The 17304-nt window shown below is 37.8% G+C and overlaps 1 protein-coding gene across 1 annotated transcript; it reads right to left on the minus strand.

Annotated features, from left to right (window-relative positions):
* Positions 1-163: 163 nt before the first annotated feature.
* On the minus strand, positions 164-12337 carry prlrb (prolactin receptor b). Its single transcript, XM_004575625.3, has 9 exons — positions 12199-12337; positions 10445-10605; positions 8167-8299; positions 7153-7316; positions 4438-4601; positions 2621-2759; positions 2411-2507; positions 2254-2323; positions 164-2157 (listed from the first exon to the last, which is right to left on the minus strand). The coding sequence occupies exons 2-9, from the start codon at positions 10521-10523 to the stop codon at positions 1417-1419; spliced, it is 1587 nt and encodes a 528-aa protein (XP_004575682.1). The 5' UTR covers positions 10524-10605; positions 12199-12337; the 3' UTR covers positions 164-1416.
* Positions 12338-17304: the final 4967 nt, after the last annotated feature.

A 17304-nucleotide genomic window follows, 5' to 3' on the forward strand; every position in this document is an offset into this window, starting at 1 on the left:
TAGATCTATCTATATCTATATATCTCACCTTTTTTGAGGTGAATGTAAGCTAGTTCATACATGAACCAGTTCTGAAAAAAAATGAAATGTATGGTAGCCAAATGCTCCTTTAGACCATAGAGAGTATTTAAGATTCAGGCAGAGAAGAAAAATGAACAAACAATGATTTTTCCATATTTTATTATGTCATCTCTGTTAACCCATTTGAACTCTGCTCCCTCTGATCTCGCTCTCTCTCCCCATCTCTCTAATTGAGTGTTTAAAACAAACAAACACACACAACAAAAGTTTCTTTTAAATTCCACATGTAATTAGCTTGTTTACATGCGTAATGCATAAGTATTACCTATCTGGAAGTCCTTGTATTATGTTACAAGATGCATTTTAAAAATCTAATTATAAATTTACATCAGTAAAACAAATCTATTCTTTAAGTCTGAAGCTTTTTTAATGATACCATATCTTGTAAAATAATCACTTGATTAGACTAGGCACAGGTTCATATGCAGATTTGCTTGTCAGTTACAGCACAGTATGCCACCACTTTAAAAAAATAAATAAAAATGTGCCAATAATATTGCGTTGTAATGACTTTAGAAACCTGGATATGCTCTTTGTGTACATTCTTGATAATGAAACAGACCACAATTTACCTTCCAGAGGCAAAAAAACAAAAAAACAAAAACAAAAAATGAAAACAGTAACTGTAAAGCCATCAAGCAACAGTCTCTTTGCCAACAAGCCTTAAATGATTAAACTTGGGTTACTTTACTTAGCTATACCACAAATTAAGCATTCTACTAATAATGTTTTGAAAGCTTGACATGGCTAATGTAATATAAGAGTTGACTTAAAAGCAATTCAGTCATGCTGTACTCGGACACATCATGCTTTGAGCTAAAAGCAGGGATTTGATGTTTAGCTGGTATAGTCTCGATCTATTTCAGCATAACTTTGGCAATACTAATTTCTACTAAACACAAATTACACCTGAGGTTTTTGCAGGTATTAATTGGTAAACCACAGTATTAGCCAAATCTGGTTGAAAAGAATCCATTCACTGGATGTTACTCAAAACAAAAAGTCAGCCCCCAGATAACTCGAGATGAAACAGAGCACTATCATTCTCATGGATGTTTGGACAAAATGCGCAAATCCAATGAGCACATGTCAAACTGTTCTACTGAATAAGGACAAACTTTTACCTGCTGTTGGTGCAAGTATAATTTATACTCAGTAGCCCAAGTACCCCTGGACCAGAGATGGTATATTTTATGGTTTTTACGAATGTCTGTACCAACCGTACATCCAACGAGAACAGCAAAAATATAGACTATTCACAGCTTTGATTCAACAGTAAGTAATGATGAATGTCTGCTGTCACCTTATAATAGCATTTTTATATGATAAAAAGTTTTAGATTACAGCTGGTGGAGGGACAGTATCTACATATTCACAACCAACTAGTTGTGGGCACACTCCCATTTCACTGTGCCCAGTCATATGAAGATTTTTTGGCTTCTGATTGACCCAGTCTATGTAGCCTTTAGCCTTAAAAGAAGCGTTAACTGACTCACTGTGTTTCTCCAGGAAAACCACGTTGTCACTATTCACTTCTTTCACCATGCTGTAGTTATCAGGCACACTGCCTTCTTGTCCCTGTGTGTCCAGAGTATGGGGAATATTTTCTTTCTTCATGATTAAAATATTGTCACCATTTACCTCATTCACTCTGCTGTAGTCTGCTTCCTGCATGTGCTCATGTCTCGGAATATCCACATAACCACAGATTCCAAACGGTTGGAAGATCTTCTCAGTGACACCTTTTAGCTGATTTGCCTTCTCGTCATTTAAAACGTTTGCACTTGAGCATTTAGTAAGAAGCTGCGACGACTCTGTCTTATCTGAACTCTCCTCTGAGGAAGACTCGCTGTCTTTTGGAAAGTGATCCACTTCACTTGTCTCCTTAGATTGGACTTCTGAGTCTAATGCCATGGCAAGTGGCAGAATGAATATTTTCTTTTTCTCCAATGGCAAATATGAGGTTTCTTTATCAGACACGATCAGGTAATCCTCTTTCTGGTCCTTCCAGGGTATCATAACAGGAAATCTCTGGTTGAGAAGCATGGCATTAATGACATCTTCAGATTGGCCGCTCTGCAAAGGTTAATAGAGTATATTATTATCAGCACCAAAACAATGGGGCTTTTTTTGTGTGTGCATATTCTAGAAGCAGAATGGAGAGGCAATCACCTTGAGAAGTTGAACATCAACTCCTCTTATCTTTGGACTAGGGACAGGGGGCAGAATATACTTCTTCACACTGAGAAAGAAAACAGTCATGAGTCAAGTCTTCACATCTTGTCTTCATGTAAAATAGAGTGATTTAGACTTTATATCAGATACATACGTTTTTCTCTTCAGGATCAAGATAATCATTGCCGCAAGCAATGGAATTAGACAGAGGCTGAAAACCAGTATCCAAAAGGAATTGTCCTTGCGAGAAACTGAATTTTGTTTAAAAAAAAAAAAAAAAAAAAAGGCACATTTTTATTAATCTTTAACTGTTAGCACTTGCCAATATGTTGTAAAGAAGGCGTAAAGGGCTTTCGGGACTTACAGTTAGGGACTTTGACAAAGGTAGTGTTGCTCCACTCACTCCAGCTATTGTCTATTGCACAGCGCACTTCAACCATGTACACCACCCCAAGATCAATGCTGTAAATGGTGAAATGTGTTTGTGTTTCTGACGCGTAATTCTAGAAAGAAAGAGGAAAAGAAATCACAAAACATTTGACTTCTACTACTGTTAAGATCACCTTTGGACTAAATGAGAGTTAAAAATACATTTGTTTACTTTGAAATAAAACAATTTAACCATAAAATTTATGGTTAAACTGCAGTATACTGATTTACTGATTAATCGTGTGTGACAGGTTATACCACAACTTTATTCTTCACATGACAGTAAAAGGTTGTTTAATGATTTCCTATTTGGGCTGGTGCAGTTCATTCCAGAGCCTGATTTCATGCTTGACTTGCCAACATGGATTCATCATCTGACAGAGGAGATAATCGCTACTAGCCAAGACTGCTAAAAGTTAGACCTAAAATTAATTTTGTGATTGCATTAATTTTCAAAATGTAACATTTTGAGGTTTCAACTCATAATGGGTAACATGTTAAGCTTTCACTGTGTGGCTTTCTGTTTTTTTGGATAGAAAATCTAAATGGTAATAATAATAATAATACTTAATTTACTTTAAACTTGGAGTTTAATTTGATTTCACATTTAATTCTAAAATGTTATGTCGGTTTGATTTGTATATTTGTTAAAAGGTTTGCATAAAATTAATGTTGGTCAAACTTAGAAGTGACTTCTAAGAAGAAGTAACTTTTAGACTTGATTGGCATTCAGATCCACAGATTTTTGAAAGTTATTTACAATTTTCACATACAATCAATACAAACAGGAAGCGTGCGCTGTGTCAGTTTGAAGGTTTTATATACAGAGACATTTAAAAAAAAAAAAAAAAAAAATCTAGTCCTTTCCAGGTTTTAAAACTGGGTAAACACAACCTCAGATACAGCAGCAGGTGACATATTACACCAGGTCACTATTTATTCAACAAAAACTAAGCCAAAAGGCAGAGGCAGTGTGTGAAAAACACAAGGTCATGCATAACTTGAAGCAATCATTTTCCGTATGACTTTATCAGGCTCTCACCTCATTGTGGAGGAACTTTGGCCCACTCCTCTTTATTGCATTGCTTAAGTTCACTGAGTTTTGCGGTCATTCATTTATGCATGGCTCTCTTTTAAGGTACCGCCACGGCATTTCAGTCAGGTTGAGGTCTGAACGTTGACTGGGCCATTGCAATACCTTAATTTTTTTCTTTTGAAGTTATTTTGTAGTAGATTTGCCACTGTGCTTGGGATAACTAGACCTCATCAATTGACTAAATGAAGTTTCACGGAAAAATATAAAAATATTGATAAATCATGTATCTTAAAAAACAAAAAAAGAAAAGTAACATTTAGAAGCCCCCCTGAAAATGCATACAAACAAATCACAGCTTGGCTGCCTTAGGAAAACAAATACAAATCTTTAAAATTAATACTACTACTATAACAACAACAACAACCACCTCCTCTACTGATAATACCAATAATAACTATTATTGTCATTTCGGAAACTTGTTTCCTTATATATGGTGGGGGAGGGTTAGCATGTAGATAGTATCCAAATAGCACGAAGAGTCTACAAAACTGTTTGTTCTGAACAATTATAATTTACTAACATACACACAGTGGTGAGAACAAAATAGGTTGGCACATGTTTCATTCATCCAATGGTAATTTTCCATGGGGACTCATTTTTGGCACAGTGTAAGAACGTTTCCATGCAATATTAGAGAAGCTCTGTCAGCCACTCACCTTCCATATTTTGCTCTTGTCTGGTTTGACTCTCAGTTGATTCTTCAGAGTGACCCATCCTGACTTTGTGTCTATGTTAGACGGTGTATGCCATTGGATGGTGAGGTGTGGGCTGTCCTCTATGTTGACCACCACTGTAACATTTTCAGGTGCAAAGGGCTTCACTGTTCATCAATAGAGAGAAACAGAGACTGTGATGCTGTTTATCAGGTACAAACTTAGTTCAGTATATTTGCATGCCAACATTTGGTATTTGGCACTAAAAGCAAAATGAAATTAAGTTTTATGAGAAGAGCATTAACTTTAGTTTGCTTACATATTGAAATTTTGAACTAGGCTGAAAAAAGTGATTGTATTTTTTTTGTCATTTTGCCTTTATCCAATAACACCAGCGTAGATACAGATGGGCATGTTGGAGTGAGGAGTGACTTTACACAAGGTTCTTGGTGTCCAAGAGTTAACCCACAGTTTGTGCGTTTACTGTCAAGCTATCAGGTAGGGCTGTTAAAGTGAGGCAAAAATCATAATCGTAAATATTTTGGTCTCTAGCAAGCTCATTTAACAAAATTACTTCCTGACTTCATCTCAGCCTATCCATAACATCCTCTTCTGTTCATTTATTGCTTTTTAAGCTGTACTATTATAATTTATTGTTACAATGAACTCTCTGAAAAGCCTTCAACATGGCCAGAATGCAGCAGCCCAGGTTTTAGTCTGACCTGCGACCCATTGCTGCACCCCCACCCACTCACCCTTTCCTGTCTTCACTACTCCACTATCCAATAATAGAATAGGAGCCAGAGCCTTCAGCTTCCAGGCCCCTCTTCTGGAACCAGCTCCCAGTGTGAATCTCTACTTTTAACATTAGGATTAAAACTTTCCTTTTTGATAAAGCATATAGTTAGGGCTGGATCAGGCGACACAGAATGCTCCCAATAGGTCTATTCGGCTAGAAGGTTTCCCATGATGTTTCTTCTTCACTCACTTCTTTTATACAAAACCCTGCATTTAATCGTTAGTTATTAATGTCTTGTTCTCTTCCACAGCATGTCTTTTGTCCATTCTCCCTCCTAACCAGTTGCAGCAGATTGCTGCCCCTCCCTGAGCCTGGCTCAGCTGGAGGTTTCTTCCTGTTAAAAGTGAGTTTTTTTATTCCCACTATCACCACCTGCTTGCTCATAAGAGGTTGTCTGATTGTTGGGGGCCATCTCTGTATTATTATAGGGTCTTTACCTTACAATGTAAAGTGCCTTGAGTTAATTGTTGTTGTGATTTTGAGCCATGTAAATGAAACTGAATTGAACTGAATGAACTGATTTAGAAAAAAACAAAACAAAAAAAACAAACAAAAAAAACCACTCTAGTGCATAAAATGTAATCATAATTTAGCAAATGAAGAGTCCGACACTCTATATTTTCTCGTGCTACTCAACAGAAACCCTACACCCATGATTTGTTTGCAGGCAAACATGTGAAACAACCAACCAGCAGACTAGCATTGCCTCCCCTATGGCCACACCTCTACTTTGGTTTGCAGCTGCCCTATTCAGAAACCAGCATGTTGATCTGTGCTTAGTCTCATGCATGGGTGCTTGTAAAGTGTGTTTTCTGAGGCCAAAAACCCTCCACAACTAATGCAGTGAAATTACTGTTTGCTTACAGGACAGGACGCAGATACCGCTCTGCCTGTATAACCCCAACAAAAGGTGTGAAATTTGATGCTGGAGTATACAGAAGTTTTGCTGTGCACAAACCAGTTCCACCTCATTCTGTTCAGGTTTTTATTTGCGGCTCATGTATGTCACTCAGTACTTTTCCATTCCTCACCAGCCTCAAGAAGGCAGTCTGGGCAATAAAACTGTGCCAATCATTAGCTCAGTCCGTACAGATTTTTGTGTTACTCCTGTTCTGACACAAATATATTTTGATCTGAGCAGATTATTATTATTAACATTTTAAAAGTTTTTAATTCTGAATGAGAAAGTTTGAAGTGACCCTTAATCATTACCAGAAAATCCTAATTATATCAACAAGCTTCAGTGTTGTAAAATAATAACCTGTGTAGCTAAAGAAAGGTCAGCGTGATTTATAGTTTAGTGCACAGTACAGTGATAGGCCAAAAGCAATCATATTTTAAATGATCATTACAACCCATCCATCCATTCGCTTCCGCTTATCCTTTTCAGGGTCGCGGGGGGCGCTGGAGCCTATCCCAGCTGTCATAGGGCGAGAGGCAGGGTACACCCTGGACAGGTCGCATGTCTGTCGCAGGGCCAACACACAGGGACAGACAACCACTTGCACTCTCATTCACTCGCACATTCACACCTAGTGGCAATTTGGATTATCCAATTAACCTATCCCCACAAGCTGCATGTCTTTGGGCGGTGGGAGGAAGCCGGAGTACCGGAGGTAACCCATGCAAACACGGGGAGAACATGCAAACTCCACACAGAAAGACCCCGGCCTGATGGTGGAATTGAACTCAGGACCTTCTTGCTGTGCAGCAACAGTGCTAACCACCGTGCCACCATTACAACCCAGAAAATAAAAAAATAAATAAACTTTGAGGATATTTTTAGTACAAGAATGCTTTACAGAAATGATATATGCTCATATTTCTATTTTTAATGGTTTCTGTTTATCACAAAACAATCAAAAATCATGTTTGATTTATATATTTCATGTAAATTATTTAAAACTAGAAAAACTTACCAATGTTCATCAAGTCAAAAGTAAGGGGGTCTGAAGAAGTATTCCCCAGGGCATTGGAGGCCTCCACAATCACAGTGTACTCGACCCAGATAGAGGTCTTGCTAAAGAAACAGGAGTTACTTCCAGCTTTGTGGTAGTCCGGACACTGGCGCATATTCTCCTGACTGCACATGAACAAAATACATGTCATCACCGATCACTGCAATGTGACTTCAGTTGCATCTCCTATGAAATGAATAATTGGATTTTCTGATGAGTCTGTAAGCATGTACAGTCATTTCTATTGCACCTTACTATCATATTCTATGGGCTTAAGCATTAAGTGTATCTCACATACTCAAGTTTGCCCAGTTTGGAATCAATCAATTAATCCAATATGCGTGTTAAGTGATTGATGATTCAAAATTAGCAAAGAAAAAAGAAAAAAAAAACACTTAAAAATATCATATAATATCCTTATTATTTATAGTAAAGACAACTACTGGAAACCTAAATGATAATATGAGCTGGTTAGCATGTTATTATATTATATTCTTCGCTGGGATGACTAATGATTTAGAATGTCACCAAGTCAGGGCTTCACAAACACACAAACATCTTCGAGATCCATCCTCTCAGGACCATGACTCAGTTTTGTGGCATTTCATCTGTGAAGATTCTTGAAATGCTAGTGCTAGGATTTAGCTAGAGAAATGTGGGTCATTTGGGTGAGCCACGTCTATGTTGGTGTACTTGCACATCCACAAATATTTGTGCTCAGCTCACAAGGGTGTGAAAAGAGACCCAGTAGTTTCCCCACATTTACTTATCTAGCACCACGTACAACTAAACAACACCTTTACTATTTCTCAACGCGGGTGATAAAGAATTTGAAACTTCATGGAGTATCTGGTAGCGTGGGGTGAAGATAAATACACTATGCCGTACTTAAAACTCCAGTTTGATTCCAGCGGAGGACCCACAATCTCTATTGTGTAAAATAACAAGAAAACAGACTTGGTAGGTTAAACTAACCCTTCTGTCTTATAGTAGAGGTGATGCACAGTGGGCAGCCCTCCATCAGAGCCTGGGGTCCACCAGCAGAAAAAAGTCTCCTTGTCGGGGGACCTGCAGCCAAGTTTGTCTGGTTTTTCTGGTGGAGACATGCCTGGCAACACACGTGACAAAGAGACATCAGCTTCCAATAAACAATATGATAAAAAAAACTTGGCACAGTTATTTAAAGGACAGCATTCACTTATCTCAGGTAAGTGAACGTTGTCTCTTACCTTTGATAACTTATCTTAGTTTCACTCATCCACCCAGAGTTTATTCATTTAAGCTGTGCTCACAGCAACTCAACCTGTGACCATTTGAAATGGCATTTTCTATAATGTTTATTTAGACATAAAACTCCACAGTGATTGGTGGAAAAATTTGTCAAAAATAGTTTAATAGGTTTCTTGATACTTAAGTGACAAAGCTAGGGAGGCAAGGTGGGGACAGTCAGTATATAGGACAAAGGTATTGAATGTGAAGGTTCCAGAGAGGAGGAAAAGAAGAAGACCACAGAGAAGATTAATGGATATAGTCATTGACATGCATGTGGTTGGTGTGACAGAGGAGGATGTTAGGGAACGGGTGAAATGGAGGCAGACCCATAAAAGGAGCAACTAAAAGAATAATATTAAGAAAAAACAATAATAAAATCTGTATATGACTGGGTCATTCTCATGTTCAAGCACAGGGCATAGTGGTCTGGAATCTCAGTAAACTCCGTCATCATTAGACTGAAAAAGCACAAGATTGTTTCTATAAATGTAGGACAGATTGATAGATGTGGGTTGAGACTGAGAAAATGAAAGAGAAGACAAATAAAATCAGAGCTGTTAGCCAACAGGAGCACAGTAGGTGGACATCCTGGGAGGCTGTTATCGAAGGGCTGTTATGAGAACACATATGGTGGATGCCCCAAGCAAGGCTGTGCATCATTATCAAGGCTATGTAGGAGGCCTAGAGGAGAGCTACCACCTTGCAGCACGTTTTCTAGAAGGAAGCAGTAACATAGGCCTGATATGAGGGTCCTGTATAACCTAACTGAAAGCAATAAGGCTGGAAGCAAACAGAGAGCATGATAACATCAGAGTGCCTGATCCTGTTTGTCAGGCAAAGAGGTGGGGCTCAGATTTGCAGTTGGAGGTGTTGGCAACTACTGTGGCTTGAAAGGAAGTAGAACATGAGCTCAATACAAAATCAAAATTACCACAACAGAAAACCACAACCTCACTATGGTAACATATCTACCACTACCATGCCTGCTCTGTGGGAAAAGGGAAAATTACTGAGGACTGCCAGATGTGGGCTCATGAACAGAGTGTGGGGTGTTGGAATTGCGATGACAGACTCCATGCTGATAAATGCTCTCAAATATCTGGTGGAGGAGGCACAACAAGGGAGCTTCTGGCTCAAAAGAAAGGATAAAGTGAGGGTAAAACTCCTACTGCTCGAGAGCAGGAGCCCAGAAATGTCCAGCTGCTAGACGTAACATGGCTACGGAAAGTAGGCAGAATTGAAACCACTAATATCAAACATAACTTCATTTCATTTTATTCGTGGACTTTAATGTTTGCAAAGATTCACAGTTAATCTTCAGACTGATTTAATGTAGAGACACAGTTATTAGTCTGTACATTAAATCTTGCTTGGATTCAGTGTTTTCAAACTGAGATTTTAACCATTGCTGCTTTTTGTTAGATTACAAATAACAGAATAACACACCAGAGAAAACTTAAGTAAAAAAAAAAAAAGAAAAAAAAAGGTGTTTCGTTTTAATTTTTAAATGTAATTATTCAAGATAATGAGCACCGAATATCCTTTTACAAAAAAAAAAAAAATCCAAAACTATCTGCATTTTATAGTCTGTAGGCCACTAGCACTAAAGGCCCAGTTTTGGACCATGATGTAGTCGTTTACTCTGTACACCAGCACAGTGGATTTTAGTCAAGCTGTGATTGAAGTGCAGACTTTCAGCTTTAATTCAAAGGGTTTAACAAAAGAATCACATTGAGGTTTGGGTGTTACAGCCACTTTTATGTATGTCACCAATTTTCAGAGGTTCAAAAATAATTTGATAATTTGCCCAGTGATGGATGTTTCTTTATCAATCCTCTCAGCATGACGTCAAAAGAGATGTAGGAGCAATACTTCTGTTAAACCCCATGCATTAACACTAAAACGTCTATACTTCAGCTGAAATGTCGTCTAACCGTAAGTAAATATTCTGAGCGAATCGAGCCTCAGTGATTTAACTTACTGTTGCATTCTGCAGCTAATGCCAGCAGCAGGAGCAGCAATGGCAGCCTGAGATGCTTCACCATCCTGGCACAAGCCATCACACTCTGTGACAGGGAAGTGACATCACAAGCAAGTGGCAATGGTGTGATACGAGCTTGAGGCAGAATGTCTTGTTGTTACCTGAAACAAGCAGATATGGTGGGAAAACAGCAAACACAACCAATAATACCAGTTTTTCATTTACATATACGGGTCAGTAACAATTTTCATATGGTTATCAAACGTTAAAATGAACTGTTAATAATTGGCTGGCAATATCATCAGCTGTAATCAAGGACTTCAAACATTATATGAGTGTTTTAGTAAATAAATAAACTGAAAGTGTGATGTTAGATTCATTTTGCTCATTTCAAAAGCAAAGTGGATTTGCCAGAAATTGCCAGACAAAACGTGAAAAAGAGTTTGAAACATGCCGTTTGGTGTTAAGCAAATTTTACATTGTCTAAAAAAAATGCTGGAGATGAATACGTTAATATGTGTGTAGGGGATTTTAAAAAAGTCATCTAATTCACAAACACGCACTTTGGACTGTTTATGCACTTCCTTATTCCTGAGAGATACTTGGATAAAGATTACACACAGAAACAAAGTACGCACAATTATGTTGGAAATGCTTGATGAATAACTGCACGTCACTGCAAACTGCTGCACGGCTTTTCTACATGGACTGGAAATTTACTGAAGCTCAGCTCAGTGGGAACTCAGACACCAAAGTAGTTTTCTGCCACCTTAACATGCTTGATGCAATCAGTCACCACAGGAGGTGTAGGAAACCGTCTTTTACTGGTTACCAACCTGTAATGTACAGAATATCGCAAAGGGGCCACACCTTTTCCCTTTTTGTAATTTGTGTTGTTTTGCTCAGCACAAACAGAGACAACAAGCTCCTTTTTTCCCTGCTGTGACACCCATTCTGACAAGTTTTAACAGGATCGCTCAGTGGAGCAAGTCTTGGATCGGGCTTATGTCTCAATTACATGCCAAAATAAAAACCCAAAGCTAAATACTCTATTTGGCAATCAGAATAAACATTTGGTCTGGGAGTAAACCTATCCTATCTTGAATCTAGTATAACGTATATATTTTAATATTCTTCTAATGAACTACATATAATATTCTACATGTTTAAAGATAAGTGAAAAAAAATTGCATTATTATGCTGTATTTAAAGTGCAAAAATATAAGAATGTTTGGCAAGACGCATGCTGAAAAACTGTTACTAGGGTAACACACAACAGCATAGATGTTCAGTCAACACTCTGTATAAATATAGGCCTAATAATTTGTACCTAAGGATATAAACTGTACTATATGTATAATATTTATTATGTGTACTAATACTGATTAACTAATTGCTTCCTTTTATTACTATCAGATTTTTTGTGTTAAAGCGGAAGAAATAACTTTTTTTAAAAACCCACATTAAATTCAGAAAAAAAAAAATCATGTGGATTTACGCGCTTTATACTCTCAGCTACTCAGTGATAGGAAGCCTGATTAATACCCTGCATTGCATTACATAGCACATTTAGGTTTTCATTTTCTGTAGACCAACCTGCGAGCACACAACACGCACAGAATCCATTACCAAAGAATTACATGCAGCCCTATCAGGTGTGATATTTACCAGGAAGCCGCGGGGGGGGAAACACACAAATAAGTACAACTAAAGGTTAGTAGAGGGTTAATAGACGCGCTCTGGCGTTCACTCACCACTTTATGATCTTGGCAGCTATGTTTATCATCGATATTTATCGGACGTTGACGGGTACAGAACAAAAAAGGTAGCCTTCTTCAGTCATGACACAAAGCCAAACGAGCTCCAGACGAGCTCCGCACACCTGGCAACCAATGCGCCTAACACCCCAGGTATGACCACAAATAAGGAAGAGAGGTGTCTCGTTAGTAGTCGGGGGAGGGGCTTATTGTCGTCACGACATACCCACCTGAGTACGAGCGAGAGAGTAAACACAGCGAGATGTCTCACTTCACTTAATTCCCTGAAAGTGCCAGCAGTAATGGTAACTGGCTGGTTAGTAACAGGTTTAAAGGGCAGTCTTCATACCTTCATGATGTTTTATTGGTATTTTAGCAAATTTAGCTACATTTTTTTAATGTTCCTATAATGGTTAATCCACCAGTATGCACACGCATATCAAAGCTACTCCAAAATATTTTAATGCTTTGATTATTTTGTTATCCACGAGTTTATATTTACAGATAAAAAAAAAAAAGGCAGAAAAAATTGTAAAACACATTATTTTAGCATTTTGGTGTAAAAACGTGAATTCAGTTTGTTACTTGCCTAATAAAAACAAAACCATTTAAAAATTTTAAACAGGTCTTTGGCAGATTTCTAAAAATATTCACGTTTTCTTGTTTTATTTTATTGTTGTATATATACACTGTGTACACTGTACTTTTTTGCCTGAATATTTGCCTGCAGTGACTCATCAAGATGCATAAACTCAGTCAGAGCGAGAGCAGCACACCTGTCTCACATTTTCTCTTAAAATATATTGCTGTCATGTTTTACAGGTCACATGAAGAAAAGGTTGTAAACTCAAGAAAGTTACAGTAGAGTTTTTTGAGCGACCTCCTCTTGTACCTAACACTTTCTCTTCCGTTTACCATTTCTGTGATAGATTAATATTTCTGCACCTATTTCATTATTTTAAATAGCCAACAAACATAAAATGAAGAAATGAACGAGGGGTGTAGAAAACAGAATTAAACAGATACTGGTTACAAGCTTATAAAAGCTTGTTTCAAAACCCTAAATTGTTCGAGTGAGTATATGAGGGTCATGACTAGGTTTGTTATCAGATAAACACTAATCATCACACATTCACATGGGTTTGTTGAATGATGTTAGGGAATTTTGATTTCACTAACATCATTATGTAAATTATAAGGCCTTCAGTATGAGAGCAACATTTTAAATGTTGAAATTTGTAATAAAATTCAATAATCACACTGTTGCTGTAAAATAAAAATATATTAACATACACCCCACACTAACTCTTTTGTTACCATGAACACAGAATTTGTTTTTTTAATTCAGTCCCATATACATCTCCTTGTTGGTGTTAATTCTCTGATGTAGATTTAGCCGTAGCTACTTTTGGTCTTACTTTAGGATTTGGCAACAAAAAGTAAAATATAGAATCTCACCAGCCTTATCTTTGAATTTTACTTCAAGCATCCATCTGTGCGGTATTGTTGATTTCTAGATGGCTTGTACACTGTTTGCTGCAAACAGGTGCAGCTGTCTTCCAGTGACGACAACCTCTATTTTGGAATATGAAAGGGTTAAGTACAACAGGTGAAATGATGTTATGGGGATGCTCTCGTCTGATATGGAGGTGTGGACATTCCTCTTTGTCCACCATCATCAGTGTTGTTATTTTTTAGGGGCACTGGTCAAGGACAGACTACAGATCACCATGTCCACAAAGGTTTTCTGGAGTTCACTTAAGCAGCTCCTTGCTAACAAACAAATGACGTGAAACCTGATCAGAGTGTGCACAAGTTTCACGTTGTTTCACTTGTATTTTATGAAAAATACAAGCTCCCTTAAGCCTGCTGCCATTAATAGCATCATAATAGCACTAACACATTTTAAAAAAAAAGTTCAGATGGGGGAAAATGGTAGAAAAGCAATTGGAACATCTGCAACTAATCAGGTTAATTGGCAACTGGTGAGTAACATGCATGGGCATCAAAAAAGCACCTTAAATAGGCAGAGCTTCCAAAAGTAAAAATGGGCAGAGGGTCACCATTTTACGAAAAAAAAACTGTCCACAAATTGTGGAATAATTTTAGAATAATGTTCCTCAATGTAAAATTGAAAAACTTATCCCATCATCTACAGAACATAATCATCAAGGGATTCTGAAAATCTGGAGAAATCCCTGTGCGCAAGAGACAAGACAGAATATCAATACTGGTTGTCTGTGAGCTTTGGTCATCACGTCATGGGTTCAGGATCACTTCTACAAATCACTGTCTGTAAACACAGTTCATTGTGCATCCACAAATGCCGGTTGAAACTCTGTCATGTAAGAAAGGAGCTTTAGGTGAACATGATCTAGATGATCACTTATGGTATGAGGGTGCATTAGTGCCTGTGGAAGTGGAAACATTTAGAAACGCACCATCAACGCTTAAAGGTTTAGAGCATCGAATACTCCCATCCAGACTATGTATTTTTCAGGGAAGAGCGTGGGTATTTCAGCTTGTCAAACTGCATATATGTCTGGGTGCTGAACTGACCTGCTAGCAGTCCAAGCCTTTCACCAATGAAAACATTCAGTCCATCATGAAAGAGCAGCTAGAATCTTCTAACAGACGAGAAAGGGACAGCATTCTTCTTCCACAGTCCAGCAGCTGGTCTTAGACATTTATGGGCTGTTGTAAAAAGATGAGGTGATGCTACGCCGTGGTAAACATGGCTCTGCACCAACTTTTTTGGAGAAATGTTGCTGCCATCAAATTCAAAATTAGTATATTTTTATTTCTTTTTAGTTAGTTAGTTAATTAGTTAGTATATTGCTTTAAATAATGCATTTTCTCAGCTCAAACATTTGATATGTTTTCTGTTGTAGTATTTGTCATGTCATACAGTTTTTAGGCCTTTTGATTCTAGATGAGTCACAGTTAATAGCTGACCAAAAAAAGCCTAAATATATCCACTATGATTCAGTGTTCAGGATTTTCTCTACTGTTACATTTGGACTCTCTCAGTCAACTCTTTGCCCGTGTTTATTTGAAACTGGAAAGTGTGGCTGGAAATTACTCATACTGATTTTAAGATAGGATAAAGCTTCTCACATGATCGCTCAATAGGAATAAAATGCTTTATTAAAAAGGGCTGATTTTTAAAACAAATGTGGTAAAATTACAGGTTTCAGTGAAAAGCTTTAACTGTGACTACTTGTAATTTGCCCCAAGGCTGGGCGAAGCATTACATGTTTGCGGGATAACTTCCACAGCAACAAAAATTTGCGTTCAGCAGAGAAGCTCCCCAGTACTTTTCCACACGCCTGTCTATCTGGGCAGTGCTTAGCCCATCTGGCGTGTCAGTTAAGAGTGACACACCTTTAGTTTCTGTTTAAGTCATGTTCACATTTTATATTAAACACATTACTTACTTATATAGCCATAAACAATCAAAAGAACCTGTTTGTTTGGTGACGTTAAATAAAGGTGAGTTTATGTTGTTATTACCATCATTGTTCCAGTTGGCATTTTCAATCCTAAGAATGCAATTTGTCATGTTATTGCAAGACAATTGCATGTTTTGCAGTCTGTGTTGAATAGACTCTACATAAACAAATGTTAAATCTGTGCTGCACCTCCTCATAGATTCACATCTCTAATCTTCATAGACTGTCATGGTGATTAACTCGAAGAATAAACTCGTGGCTTCTCTGCATGTCTTTTTTTTATGTAAAATGTCATCCTCTTAAACCAGCTGCTGATAAAATTGTTATAACTCTAAGAAGATTTAACAAGGAAGTTATAAATGGCTGGACCCCATTAATCTTTAGGGTAAAATATATTTTATTAAATAATAACACTAAACACTGAAGGTTACTTTACAAAGAATTAAAAATCAATAAGAATGAATGGAAATACCTATCAAATTACAATATGTAAAATCATTAAGAACAGAGAATCACAGTGAGTAAGACAATTTAAGGAGGTGCAGGACAAAAGATTGCATAGTGGAGAAAAAGTCAGTGTTATATACAGTGGGATGCAAAAGTTTGGGCAACCTTGTTAATAGTCCTTATTATCCTGTATAAATCGTTGGTTGTTACGATAAAAAAATGTTAGTTAGATATATCATATAGGAGAAACACAGTGATATTTGAGAAGTAAATTGAAGTTTATTGGTTTTACAGAAAGTGTGCAATAATTGTTTAAACAAAATCAGGCAGGTGCATAAATTTGGGCACCACAAAAAAGAAATGAAATAAATATTTAGTAGATCCGCCTTTTGCAGAAATTACAGCCTCTAAACGCTTCCTGTAGGTTCCAATGAGAGTCTGGATTGTGGTTGACGGTATTTTGGACCATTGCTCTTTACAAAACATCTCTAGTTCATTCAGGTTTGATGGCTTCCGAGCATGGACAGCTGTCTTTAACTCACACCACAGATTTTCAATAATATTCAGGTCTGGGGACTGAGATGAACGTTCCAGAACGCTGTACTTGTTCCTCTGCATGAATGCCTTGGGGGATTTTGAGCAGTGTTTCTGGTCGTTGTCTTGTTGAAAGATCCAGCCCCGGCGCAGCTTCAGCTTTGTCACTGATTCTTGGACTTTGGTCTCCAGAATCTGCTGATACTGAGTGGAATCCATGTGTCCCTCAACTTTGACAAGATTCCCAGTCCCTGCACTGGCCACACAGCCCCACAGCATGATGGAACCACCACCATATTTTACTGTAGGTAGCAGGTGTTTTTCTTGGAATGCTGTGTTCTTTTTCCTCCATGCATAACGCCCCTTGTTATGCCCAAATAACTCAATTTTAGTTTCATCAGTCCACAGCACCTTATTCCGCAATGAAGCTGGCTTGTCCAAATGTGCTTTAGCAAACCTCAAGCGGCTCTGTTTGTGCTGTAGGGGGAGAAAAGGCTTCCTCTGAATCACTCTCGCATACAGCATCTCCTTGTGTAAAGTGTGCTGAATGGTTGAACGATGCACAGTGACTCCATCTGCTGCAAGATGATGTTGTAGGTCTTTGGTGCTGGTCTGTGGGTTGACTCTAACTGTTCTCACCATTCGTCGCTTCTGTGTATCCGAGATTTTT

The sequence above is a fragment of the Maylandia zebra genome, linkage group LG12 (genome assembly GCF_041146795.1).
Source record: "Maylandia zebra isolate NMK-2024a linkage group LG12, Mzebra_GT3a, whole genome shotgun sequence".
Classification (NCBI taxonomy): Eukaryota; Metazoa; Chordata; class Actinopteri; order Cichliformes; family Cichlidae; genus Maylandia; species Maylandia zebra.